The sequence below is a fragment of the Cricetulus griseus genome, chromosome 4 (genome assembly GCF_003668045.3).
Source record: "Cricetulus griseus strain 17A/GY chromosome 4, alternate assembly CriGri-PICRH-1.0, whole genome shotgun sequence".
NCBI lineage: Eukaryota > Metazoa > Chordata > Mammalia > Rodentia > Cricetidae > Cricetulus > Cricetulus griseus.
The window spans coordinates 154675970-154689945 of record NC_048597.1 but is presented as its reverse complement, the minus strand read 5'-3'; the positions used below and the strand labels follow the sequence as shown (position 1 = coordinate 154689945).

Below are 13976 nucleotides of genomic sequence, written 5' to 3'. Positions count from 1 at the left end.
TTGGTTTTCAGACACTTAGACTCATCCTACTGGGAAAATTACAAAATAGATATTTCATTAGATCAGAGATGTAAGACTACGAGAAGGAAATATATGGGCTCTAAATTCCTAGCCTAACAAACAAGAGTGTTAACATTCTCCTTGATGAAGTAAAATGGATCCATATTTGGATTTATTACTAATTGGCTTATGAGGGTTTCTGTAATGTCTCATAACCCAATTAGTAGTAGCATAATTCAAATATTGGAAGGGACAGAAAGTGAAGGCAGAAATATAAGTGAATAGAATCCCTACAGAAAAAGATACTATGTACAGATCATAAATCAAGAGAAAGTGTTATTTGAATTTGGTCCACTCTTAGGATTGTTATTAGAAATGAGACGTGAGGCCGGAGGAGGCCGTTCCTCATTAGTTTTCCAGCTGACATGGTGCCTTGACTTGCCTTGATGTTTTAAATTTAATTTTCATTAATTTTTATGATTTCATTTATGTACGCCTTGCATACTGACGACTCTCACTTCCTACCTCTCTCCCTCCCATCTTTCTTCATGTCTGTTCATTTTGTTTTGTTACTCAAAAATTTAACCAGAGCCATCTGCATGACCATGGGTTTAGAGCCATCCGTGAGCCTGGGGTGCTCAGCAGAGGTTGTACACCTCAAGACAATGATTCCACCTCTCCCAGAATCTACCAATAAGCAATAGTTCAGAGGGTAAAGGGCATGTGTGGAAGTCAGAGAACTTGTAGAAGCAGGGGTTGTCCTTCATTGTAGGTTATAAGGATCAAACTCAGGCTGTCAGGTGTATAGGGTGAGCACCTTTAGCACCACATCACCAGCTCTTAAATTGGTTTTTAGATGATAGTTTAAAAATGATTCTCCTGCCAGACATAGTGGGGCACTACTTTAATCCTAATCCCAGTGCTCAGGAGGCAGAAGCTGGCGGATCTCTGAGAATTCAAGGCCAGCCAAGGGCTACATAGTGTTTCAAAAAAATAAGTTTTTCTGGGGTCTAGAGAGATGGCTCAGAGGTTAAGAGCACTGGCTGCTCTTCTAGAGGTCCGGAGTTCGAACCCAAGTTCCCACATGGTGGCTCACAACCATCTATAATAGGAACTGATGTCCTCTCTGGCACGCAGGCATACATGTAGAACACTCATGCATAAATATAAATAATAAAATTTTTAAAAAAGTTTTTCTCATTTATGTTTTAGTGTATTTAAGAGTTTTGCATATTAATTTTTTTTTTATTCTAGCTAGCCTATTTAATTAAAATGTGACTATGAACTAAGTGACTTCAACTTAGGTTGAAGTTCTTCCGGGGATTGATTCAGGGGTCTTTTGGTTGTTGATGTTACTGTTGTATTTTAAACAGTTAGTGACTGACTTTTTGTCCTTTTAGGATCAAAACAAGTTGGAGAAGTATCGGTGCCTGCAGACTGCTTGGATGGCACACCTCGTGTCTCTAATACTATTTTCGACTTCCCGCCTCCTTTGTTAGATCAAGTGCAGGAGGAGGAGTGTGAAGTAGAGAGGTAATTCAGGGAGAACTAGAGAGCTTTGTGCATTGCTTAAAGTGCCTTGAATATCACTGTTTATGTCTGGCAGTACTTTCTCTCATATAATGTTTTGAAAGAAGTCTGGTTGGTAGTAAATATTAAATCCTAACTGAATTTTTTTCTGTTATTTGTGTTAAATAACTCCTGAATCTGGGTGAACTACTTATCCAACTATTGGGATTTAAACCATGTGTGGTATTTTGGATGTCTTTCTTGATCTCCATTTTGCTCTCCTGTGATTCTTTATCCTCTGTTGTTTTAGGGTGACAGAACATGGAACCCCAAAACCCTTTCGAAAGTAAGTACGTCTTAAATAGCTTTCATTTAAATAGAGTTTTTCCTCTCTAAAGTCCTAGTGTTAAGGGAAAAGAAGCCCTCTACATAGTCTGTGAGTGTAAAGGAAATTCTTAGTATCCCAGGTCATGCAATGGACGCATACAAGTGTACACACAGGAACAAGCTCCGTGTAAGAGAGGAGGCTGTGTTAGCTCAGCACTGATCAAATGCAGAAGTCTACATTCACAGGGCTGAGGGATAATTTACCTGTAAAGTGTTTGCCCCACAGGTATGAGGACCAGGAAGACACTAAAGTCAGCCTCTGGCCTCCATATGCATGTGCATACAAATATATGTGCTTCCATATCCACATGAACATGCACAACAGGCTTGGGAGTCTTCCAGTGTCCACTTGAAGCCCTCACACACAATTTGCCATCTATTTGTTTTATTAGGTTTGACAGCATTGCCTTTGGAGAAAGTCAGAGTGAGGATGAGCAGTTTGAAAATGACCTGGAGACGGATCCGCCCAACTGGCAGCAGCTTGTTAGTAGAGAGGTGTTACTGGGACTAAAACCTTCTGAGATCAAGAGACAGGAAGTGATTAATGGTAAGTGTAATCATCTGTTGATGGCCATATAATTTGAGATTTCCAGATTTTGAATTTGCTTTGTTTTCTATTGGCCTTTTGTTTTACCCAAAGACAAATTAAACTAGATATGGTTTGTTCTTGAGCCTTTAAACATAAGCAGTACAAAGTGTATAATTTATAGTTAAAATTTAAAAGAAAAGAGTGTTTTAGCTTTCAGGATACTGAAGATCCATAGCATTATAGGTCTGGATCTTGAAAAAAAATCAGTAGGATACTAGCCTTGAACTACCCTGAGGTTATGTTGTAGGTATAGATTATCAAGAGTAAGCTAAATTTAGGAGGTTAGTTGAGTAACAGCTGATGAGTAATGAGAGCAAAAGAAGGATTTAGATCGTCTAGGTGCAGTGCTCTTTAGTTACTGTCATATTTTCATTTATATTGCTGTGACAAATAATCTGATGAAAAATGGCAGGGGAAAGACTTAATTGGCTTAGAATTCCAGGTTACAGGCCATTATTAGGGAGAATTGAAGCTGGAACTCAAAGCAGCCAGTCACATCACATCTACAGTGGAGCATAGAGATGACTGTTCCTATGCCTTCCCATTTGTTCTCATCTAGCCTTCTTCTGTCCTATATGGTTCCAGATCTCCTGCCTAGGGAATAGTGCCACCCATGATGCTTTGGGTCTTCCTACATCTTTTAACAAGACAACCCCACCCCAGATACACCCACAGACCCACCTGTTACATTTACTCAATTGAGATTCTTTCCCCAGGTGATTCTAAGTTGTGGCAAGTTGACATCACAGTTACCCTAACATGTATGTAACAAGTATGTGACATGTATGTTGTATCCTGTACCATACCTGTGATTTGATTTCAATAAATATCTTATCTTTGATGACATTGATCTAGTTACAGTATTACTCCAGAAATGAATTTTATGGGTAAATATAAAAAACTAAATCTATTACTTTAAAGAATGCTTAAGGCTATATGTTTTTAGTATTTACTATATTCTGGTGTGATAAGTTCATATTGTAAATGGATGATTTGGGGGTAACTGTTAATTAACTTTTAAATATAAAATAGTTTTGATGATACTGTTCATTAGTCCACTGTGTAGGAAAAGTTCATGGAATCAATGTGATTTTTGGAGACATGACATCCTTTCTAAATGTTAAAAAATTCTAAATGTTAAAAAAATACATAATGCATTTGCTGCCTAATAACAATGAAATGCTATATTTGGTCCGAGGGAATTAGTCTAAATAAAGCAATTCTATGCCTCCTTTTCCCCTTCCTGCCTAGAATTGTTCTACACTGAAAGAGCTCATGTCCGAACACTGAAGGTTCTTGACCAAGTGTTCTATCAGCGAGTGTCCAGAGAAGGAATTCTATCACCTTCAGAACTACGCAAGATATTTTCAAATTTGGAAGATATTCTTCAACTTCATGGTAAGAAAAATTGACTTGTGATCATTTTGTCTAAATTTCTAGTAAAGACTATGACTATGTAAAGGCACCTCTATAATATGTTATGAATAATTGAGTATAATTTTATGCGTATCTGACATTGTATGTGAACATATCCTACAAAGAGAGATGATTATATCTCTGACTATATCTTTTCCCCATAATCAACATAGTATTAACATTCAGATTTTCTTGTCTAAAGTAGTACTTACAGTGAAAAACATGAGAGTCATACATAATTATTCTTGAAAATATCCTATCAATTATAGCATATATGTAGTTTTAAAATATATATTCCAGTAATAATGTGCATATACATATATTTTGTAAATAGTAAGATTAATGTTAATCTCATGGTTGGATAATTTTCAGAAACAGTTTTCTAGTTTTGTTGCTTAGGGCACATTTTATGTGTTTTGCCCCAGTTGAGTCACCTGGATCTGCAGGTAGTATTAAGGTGCTCTTCTCTCTGCAGGTCACTGCTTCTCTATGACCCTTGATTTTCAGTCTTTCTTGGTCAAAGGAATTATCAGTTTGTTACCCAAAGTGATGCTTTTTGTGGGTGATTTCAGATTTCAGTGACATGCAGTATATTGTTTACATCCAGGGGCTTTTTGAGGCCTTGAGGGTAAATACATACTTAATGTAGCCACACTATAGGCATTGTAATAGTTCCTAATATACTTTAGTGCTTTAGGACCTGTTTCCAGGAAAAGCCTTTGGAATCTAGCTGTGTAAGGACTGTGTGCAGATTATGTTTTCATAGATTGAATAAGCTATGGTACTCTGAAAATTAAAATAAAATAAGTTAACTATATAGTATTACCAGTAATCCAGACTAAAATAAGTGTGCACTTATTTTTCCCCCTCCCATAGTTGGGTTGAATGAGCAAATGAAAGCTGTCCGAAAGAGAAATGAGACCTCTGTTATTGATCATATTGGGGAAGATCTGCTCATCTGGGTAAGGAAATTGAGAATTTCTTTCAATATTTATACAGACACTTGATCAGATTTAGGGGTAAGTATAAATGCTTCCAAACTGCAAACACATCCATTTTGCAGAGTTAGTATGCCAAACTAAAAAGGGTCCAGAACATTATTTCATTGGTTAGTTCCTTCTAATCAGTATGCAGTCAAGCTAAGTGCTCGGTCTCATTGAGATACAAATGCACTGGTTCTTTTTGTTTTAAAGGCTAAATAGTAATGAATGTATCCTACTAATTTAAGAGATCTAGAATTTATACCATCTTCTGTTGTTCTAATCTCAGATATGCACTGTGCAGTATTAGGCAGTTATAGATCGTGTCAGTAGTGAAAATTTACTTAATCATGTTTCCATTATAAGGAAAGAATCCAGAAGCTATAGTAACTGTCAAATTCTATTTTTCCATCTGTCTGTACAGATTTATTGTACATATATGATTGTATGTGTGTGCCACATGTGTGTTGCATGCCCACAGAGGTGAAAGAATGCATGAGATCCAGTTTGGATTCCCTGGAACTAATTATGGATGGTTGTGACCCACCATGTAGGTTCTGGCAACCAAACCCAGTCCTCTGCAAGAGCAACACGTACTCTTGATCACTCAGAAATCTCTTCCAGCCTTTGGCTGTCAATTTATATGGAAAAAAACTATGTATAGTTTTGGGGGTCAGAGGCAATCAAGGCACATAGAGCTTATGATGAAAAGCTGAGGGGTTTTAGCCCTGGCTAGTCTGGAACTCTTTTTTTTTTTTTTTTGGAGACAAAGTCTTACTATATAGACTCAGTTGATCTGAAATTCACAGAGATCTGCCTGCCTCTGCTCTCTCAAGTGCTGAATTAAAGATATGTCACATACCATACCTGGCCAGAGAGAGAGAGAGAGAGAGAGAGAGAGAGAGAGAGAGAGAGAGAGAGAGAGAGAGAGAGAGAGAGAGAGAGAGAGAATGTGTGTGTTTTCAAGACAAGGTTTAACAGTTCTGGCTGTCCGGAAGCTTGGCCTATAGGCCAGACTGACTGGCCTTGAACTCACACAGAGATCCAACTGCCTCGGTCCCCTGAGTGCTGGGATTATATCCTCCTGGCTCCAAATCTTTCTTTTAAAACACACGGAAAAAGGTGTTCTTTTGTTTTTCAGTGCTAAGGATAGAACCCAGAGATCCTAGGCAAGAATTGTACCACTTCCAGTCCCAAGAAATTTTTTTTTTTTTTTTTTTTTGGTGTTTTGAGACAGGGTTTCTCTGTGGCTTTGGAGGCTCTTCTGGAACTAGCTCTTATAGACCAAGCTGGTCTTAAACTCACAGAGATCCACCTGCCTCTGCCTCCCTAGTGCTGGTTAAAGGCGTGAGCCACCACCGCAATGTTGTATTAAAATTAGAAGGGAAAACAGGAATAATAAACCAGTCTGATTTATTATCTGTTGCATATCAAGAGTTGACTTAGGGCAAAATAGTCATCATAAAAACTAAAAGTAAAACATCAGTGGGTCTTCAGATTTGCATTTACTATTCCCAGTTTTTGGTTTACCTACTTTTTGTGGTGCTTGGCTTTGTGGCCAGGGCCTTGTACATACTAAGCTTGTGCTCTCCCTCAGAGCTCTGCCTGTATCTCCTCTCCTTGCATATTTAAAAACTTACTTATCTATTATAATTGTGGAGGACGGCATGACCTGTCATGGTGTATATGTGGAGGTCAGAGGACAGCTCCTCTTGGGAGTTGACTGTTATGATAAATCTTTCCGCCAAAAGCTGCCTGAGCCCCACCGCCACGTGTGAGCTTTACGCCAGCCGCCTGCCCGAGTTAGGCCCAAATGAATACACAGAAACTTGTATTAGGTACAGTGCTGCTTGGCCAATGACTAGGATTCTCATCTGTTAGTTCAGTCTTAACTATCATAAACTTATGTATTTTATAAGACTTATCGGATGCCTTATTGGTGTCCTTCTTTGCTGATGGATCACATCGTGCAGCTGGAGCAGGAGCGGAGGGGAAAAGAAGGACACTTCCTGTTTCCTCGCTTAGATATGAGTCTCCTTGCTATGTTACTTCCTGTCTGGAACATCACTTCTCTACTACATTTCCCAGAATCCTCTTTGACTCCTAGTCTTGCCTAACTTGCCGTTTCATTGGCCAAGCAGAACTTTATTAAACAATCAATAAGATAAACATACACAGAAGTACTTCCCCCATCAGTTGACTCTTTGCTTCCAAGTGGGTTCTGAAGATCAAACTTATGTGTTAGGCTTGCATAGCAAGCACTTCACCTGCTGAGCCATCTTACCAACCCCTCTCCTACTATTTTGTTTTGTTTTTAAATTGGAGAGTTTTCTGTGTGAATACAGTATTTACATTATTTTCAACTCCAATGTTTTCCTCAACTGCTTCCCAAATTCATGACCCTTTTTATAATTATTTTTTTACGTACACCCTCTTTTTCAGATACATGTGTTCTCGTGTGCGTGCGTGCGCGCAGTGTACATACACACACACACCTCTATTGAACCCATTTAATGTTGCTCTTACATGTGTTTGGTATGAACACTTGGAATTGGATAACCTTTAAGAGTTTCATATGTAGAGAAAACAGATTCTCTTTGTCTCAGTAGCCTTTGATTGCTCTTCATCTTGGATAGGGGGTTTATGAAATTTCCCCTATCTGGGTTGACCTTTCAACTGGTAGTGTCATTATATAGGTCTTGTTTAGGTAATAGTATTGTTGAGATTTTGTGGGTGCAGTATCCCTGTCATGTCAAAAGACTCTCTATAGCATTAGGTGTCCTGGTTCTCTTACAGTTTGTTCCCCCACCTTCATTCCTGCCTTCTGTGATTTTCTCTGACCCTTAGGTATAGGCATTGTATTGTCGGCATACCAACTGGAACTGGGCACCATTGATGCTGCATGTGCATATAAAGTTTTGTCTCGTGTCATTTAAGAATGCTTCCTGGATTGTCTGAAGGACTGTAGTCGTCTCTTGTCTTACTTGGGCTCATGTATGCTCAGTATCTCATTCTCTTTTGTCTTCTTTGCATTCTTGGTATATAGTTCAGTGGACCAGGGGAGGAGAAATTGAAACATGCTGCCGCTACATTCTGCAGTAACCAGCCTTTTGCCCTGGAAATGATCAAGTCTCGTCAGAAAAAGGACTCTCGATTCCAGACTTTTGTGCAGGTAAGTTGAGCAAGTTATGTGACCCACCCCCACCAAAAGTCACAAGTTTTGTATTAATTATAGAATAAACTTGAAGAATTGGCTTAGAATGTTTCATCTATGTTAATATTAATTTTCCCCCTTCATTTATGTTTTTATTTTATGAATAATTCCCTGGGGCTGAAGGTACAGATTGATATGAGCCAATGCCATGTGGGTGCTGGAAATCAATCCTGGATCCTCTGGAAGAGCAGCCAGTGCTCTTAACTGCTGAGCCATCTCTCCAGCCTCCGCCAATATGTGGACATTTTAAAACAGCTTTTCATTATTTCTTAAATTACTGGAAGGCATAAAGATGATTTGTGAATGATGTATAATAAAAAAAATACATAGGAAGATTGAAATATTTGACATAGATATGCACATTGCCATAGCAGTTTTCATTAGGAAAAAGCAATATTCAGTTGTTCTGTGGCCATTCTCCATAGTAGGCTATGTGCCTACTACCCCTTTTTATAGTCTTTTGTGGTAAGGGCTTATTAAATTGTCCAGGCTCATCACTTGGTAGCCCATGCTGGCCTTGAGTTTACAGGCCTGTGCTACCAGGCCTGGCACATACTCACTTACAGAAAACATACTGTTGAAGTTTGAGATGGATTTTGTCAGGCTTGGGAAGATTTCAACAGTGCTAGAGTGGGGGATAGGAATATCTTTTTTTTTTTTTTCCAAATGCAGAAAAAGGCTTATTGTTGTCTAAGCCCAGCTCCTGGAGAATACCCCATCTCTTTTCCTTGTGGCCTCTCAGGCAGGTGACTGACGGATTTTTATTTATTTATTTGCTTTTTTTTTTTTTTTTTTTTTTTTTGCAAACCAATGGATTGCTTCTCTCTGGTCCAGTTTGCTTTTAAAGGTAGGGGGCTGAGAAATGGCTCAGTGGTTAAGAGCATTTGCAAGGACTGGAGTTGCCACCTCTGATCAAGTTAGACCCACCCTCCTGTTTTTGATCAATCAAAGTCAAGCGATAGTAAACTAATTATAGAACAGATCCACCCACACTCAAGGGGATGGGATTACATATACGAGAGAGTTGGAATCTTGGAGGACACCTTAAAGGTTTATGTTTTTTATTCCACAAAGCCATGCTCATTCGTCTACCACTGCTCTCTGCTAAATCAGCAGACTTAAATAGTTGGGAGAAAGACTAACCCAGAGTCTGAGATTTGTATTGTCACATTATTTAAAGTTTGTAGACTACTGGTGAATATCAGCTAGCATATCCAGACTAGTGACCTGTTGTATCTGTTTGAACTTTTGATAGGAATGCCAAGCAGGAAACTGTACCTGGATTTCTGAAAAGGAGGTTAACGTTGTGTAGTACAAAAAAGTTTGTATCATAGGTGCTTTCAGCCCTTGTTCAAACACTCAGCAAATGCACTGGTTAGGAGTTTCTGGTTGCTTTCTAGTCTGCCAGTAGAGAGGGTGTGGTAATGCTCTTTCTTTTCTGTAGAAGTACCGGGGGCTAATAACCAGACCTCTACTTTGATGGGCACTTGTAGTAAATACCTGGTACATATTTTGTAATTATTTATCCTAATGTGACTTGTGGGGGTGACTTCTTTTTCTTTGATTTTAGGATGCTGAGAGTAACCCCCTGTGTCGTCGTCTTCAGCTGAAGGATATCATTCCCACCCAAATGCAAAGGCTTACCAAATACCCTCTTCTTTTGGATAATATTGCCAAATACACAGGTATAGCATTTTTGCTGAAATAAAAATAGGGGATCGGAGAAATTGCTTTGTGGTTAGGTGCTTTTTCAAAGACTGAGCACTCATACTCGTGGCTCATAACCACTGTAATTCTTTTGAGCTCCACAAGATCTGACAACCTTTCTGGTGTCTTCACACCACAAGCATAGATTCACACAGATACACACACATGCCCATTTAGAGTCAAGAACAAAAACCAAGAATATGTCCTGCTAATAAGTAATGTTTCATAGCTTCCTGGTGCCTAGAATTGATTTCTGCCAATAGTATGGCAGAAATTCTCTGACAAGATATAGTGCAGTCTTCTTCAGCCTGTTGGAACTATGTCCTTTAGTAGTAGCTCAGGCCTGGAGTTGGGCTTACTATGGTGCACAGGCCACATTAAGATCACTGCCTGCTTTTTATTTCAAAGTTACTATTTTCTTTAACGACAAAGTCTCCCAGAGCCCAGGCTTATCCTGAACTCCATATGTAGCTAAGGGTGGCCATGAACTCCTGATTCTCCGTTCTCACCTCCTAGGTGGTGGGATTACAGGCATGCACCACCATCCCTGTACCCCACTGCCTGATTTTTTTCAGTAAGCCTCTATTAGAACACAACACATCAACCCATCTGTCTGCATATGGTTTGTAAGAGCTTTTGCACTTACCAGCGGAGCTGAGTATTTGAAGTAAAGGCCCTTTGGCCTGAAAAGAATACAGTAATTGTGGTCTGACCCTGTATAGGGGAAAAAAAAAAATCGCCCATCTTGTTTTAGCATATATAATTGCTTTGAAAGGTCTTATACTAGCTCAGAGAGGTATTTTGTATTTGAAATGCATTATCATTCCAGCTTTCTCATCTTGAAATGTGAAATCATTCATTCTGAGTTTTAAGTGCCAAACTCCTGTTTCTTTCTTGCTTTATTTCTTCTTTTTTCTCCCTCCCTCCCTCCCTCCCTCCCTCCGTCCCTCCCTCCCTCCCTCCCTCCCTCTCTTCCTTCCTTCCTTCCTTTTTCTTTTCTCTGTTTTTTTTGTTTTTTGTTTTTCGAGACAAGGTTTCTCTTGGATCCTGTCCTGGAACTCTCTCTGATCCAGGCTGTCCTCTAACTCACAGAAATCCACCTGCCTCTGCCTCCCAAGTGCTGGGATTAAAGGCTTGTGCTACCACCAAACGTCTTCCTTCCTTCCTTCCTTCTTTCCTTCTTTCCTTCCTTCCTTCCTTCCTTCCTTCCTTCCTTCCTTCCTTCCTTCCTTTCTTTCTTTTAAACTTTCTTCAGACAGGTTTTTCTGTTTTAACTGCTGAACTCTCTTTGTAGCCCAGGCTGGCCTCAAACTCACAGAAATCCACCTGCCTATGCCTCCTGAGAGCTGGGATCAAAGGTGTGCGCCACCATCACCCATTCAAATTCCTTTTTCTTTTTTCTGAGACTAGAGTGCATATTGGGGACCACAAACTATGAGGTTTGGCAAAAATGCAGCTTTATATTTTACTTATTGAGTTTTACTCTTAATGTATCTGTCCAGGGAGCTGTTATACTGTTTGAAGATTATGGCTTTGACTCTGGTTATTCTTTTTAGTGTAGAGGTGACAGAGCATATGTGATGTTGGTTAACTTAATCTTTTGGTACTACTAGTATTGTAATTGTTCTTTCTTTTAAATGTGGTCTTAAACACAAACTTATTCTGGAATTCTTCTGATACATTATATAAAAAAGACTGCATAAGAGACCCAGTGGTCATAATCATTTATGGTATACACTGTGCAGTTCCATGGGGAGGAGAGGGTCCTTGTTTGTTCAGCTTACAGAGGCCTTCTTTGCAAGTGTATAACATTGAGGTTTTAATACAATGTATAAGGTATCATTTTTGCAACTAGCAGTCTGTATTGTGATTTCTTCTTTCATTTTTCATCCTTTCTGTATTGGGGACTTGGGTTTTGTCTATTTAGGCAAAAGCGCTACCAGTAATCTGCATTGCCAGTCTCTCTAAAAAATTATTTCAAGACAGGTCTTTTTGTTGTTGTTGTTTTTGTTTGTTTGTTTGTTTTTTTCGAGACAGGGTTTCTCTATGGCTTTGGAGGTTGTCCTGGAACTAGCTCTTGTAGACCAGGCTTGTCTCGAACTCCCGAGTCTTAGCATGTAGCCAAAGCTAGCCTCAGACTTGCAAGTCTCCTTCCTCAGTTTTGTAACATGTACCTCCATACCTATCTTAAAGCTACTTGAATAGAGACTATGCTATAGGTGTAACATAGTATAAAAATGTAGAAGGTAGTAATATATGTCTTTTTACACTCATTTGAATAAAATGAAATTTTGTATTTTCTTTTTTCCTAATTTTCTTCATTTTATGTGTCTTCCCTATGTAGAATGGCCACCAGAGAAGGAAAAGGTGAAGAAAGCTGCAGATCATTGTCGTCAGATCTTAAATTATGTAAATCAGGCTGTCAAAGAGGCAGAAAACAAGCAGGTAAAAAGGAAAGACAAGATACACAGGATGGGATTGGAAGATATTAAAGTGGTGTAGCTGGAATCTGAAGTAACTGAAAGTATCATTATACAATTGATGAGCAGGACATTTCTTTGCTATTAATATAGTAGCTGGGTCCAGATGGTAGGAGATGCGTTTGATTCCTGAGCATCTCTAGCTCTGTTTGCTCATATGTTATGGTTGCTAGCTTGAAGTTCTTGAAATACTTGAATTTTTGTTTTAAGAGCAATAATAATTTGTTACTAAAGGCATGAATCAAATTGCTTTATGAAGAGTGGGCTGAAGGTAGTTCAAGATCAACAGTGGTGTGGAGCAGTGTAGATCAAGGTGGGAGCTGGAGAAGTACTTAGGAGGTGCAATTAGCAAAACTTGTTGGCTGACTGAGAAGGATGTGAAGGGAGATGATGTCAAGAAGTGCTCGGCTTGACGTGTGGATAGAGAAGAGGAATGGAAAAGCCACAGGCTTGTGGAAAAGTTGGATTCAGTTTGGAGAAGCAGGTGGAGATGTGTAGTGAGCAGTTTCCTAGAGGGACCCAATGCTAATTAGATTAAGTTGAAGATAGAATGTAATATTGTACACATAGAGAGGCTCTTGGCATTTGTGGCTATGGTTGTCATTTCTTAGGAACTGAGTGTGACAGCTTTATTAGAGAGGCTTTAGAAAAACTGTACAACTCAAAAGTATTGTTTGGAGTGCAAAATAATGAAACCCCAGGAAGAAAGATGGCAGTGTTTGTATATTAAAAGGGCCTCCACCTGTACTTCTGTCCTTTAGCTTGGTAGTTCTGTTTGTAGTGATTTACTGAAGAGATATGAAGATGCGTACCTGCAAACAGACTTACACAAGAATTTTTATGGTAGCTTTATTCATGGTCTTCCCAAACTGAAAACAGCTCAAGGAGAGTGGGTAAACCAATTGTGGTATACCTGAAGAATATAACTTGGAAGGCTACCAGAGGTAAACAAGAATGGATCTAATTAACATTATAGTTAGTGAAAGAAACCAGACACAAAAGAACACATCCATATAATTCTATTTGTGTGAACTTATAAGAGACTAAACTGATTTGTAATAGAAAAACAAATAAGAAAAGCAGTTGCCACTGGGGACATAGTATAGAGACAAACCAGGACGAAATATAAGGAACCTCTCTGGGACCATACTAATATTTCATATCTTGGTAAGAGTTTGAGTTAGACAAGTGTGTTTGTCATGGGAAAACACACTTAAAATGCATGTATCTTACTTTATATAAAGTTTACAAAAGAACCAAAGGGGTTGGGAGGATGGTTTAACAGATGAAGGACTTGCTACCAAGCCTGACAACCTGAGTTTAGCTCCCCCCCCCCCCCCCCGCACCCTTGCAGTGAAAGGAGAGAACTTACCCTCCCACAGGTTTTCCCTTACCTCCACATGAGGCCCCTACTATGTGTATACATGTGCATGCACACTTCTGCATCCACAAAACACTAATAAATATTGAGCTTAATGATATGCATGCTACAATATTTAGTGGGGTGTGTGTGTGCCCATACTTGGTTATTTAGAAATGCATCTACAGCGTAAGGTAGACTGATGGTGTAGGTGGGAGATGAAGAAATGGACTGTCTGTAATAGACAGTGAACATTGATTGTGGAGTGTGGTGTACAGATTTGTATTTGGAACTTATAAGGAAAATGTTCAAACCCTTTGAAGCAATAGTTCTT

General features: G+C 39.1%; 1 protein-coding gene across 4 annotated transcripts in view; it reads left to right on the top strand.

The window, feature by feature from the left end:
• The window catches only part of Arhgef12 (Rho guanine nucleotide exchange factor 12), a 133656-nt gene that overhangs the window by 105897 nt on the left and 13783 nt on the right, over nucleotides 1-13976 (top strand). For 3 of the 4 annotated variants that reach the window (XM_027411891.2, XM_027411890.2, XM_027411888.2), the window contains 8 exons: nucleotides 1401-1533; nucleotides 1820-1855; nucleotides 2289-2443; nucleotides 3737-3883; nucleotides 4778-4863; nucleotides 7928-8053; nucleotides 9666-9780; nucleotides 12147-12247. In XM_027411891.2, the coding sequence (XP_027267692.1) occupies nucleotides 1401-1533; nucleotides 1820-1855; nucleotides 2289-2443; nucleotides 3737-3883; nucleotides 4778-4863; nucleotides 7928-8053; nucleotides 9666-9780; nucleotides 12147-12247 (899 nt within the window). The remainder of the gene's footprint in view (nucleotides 1-1400; nucleotides 1534-1819; nucleotides 1856-2288; nucleotides 2444-3736; nucleotides 3884-4777; nucleotides 4864-7927; nucleotides 8054-9665; nucleotides 9781-12146; nucleotides 12248-13976) is intronic. The other variant, XM_027411889.2, reaches the window with a different exon arrangement.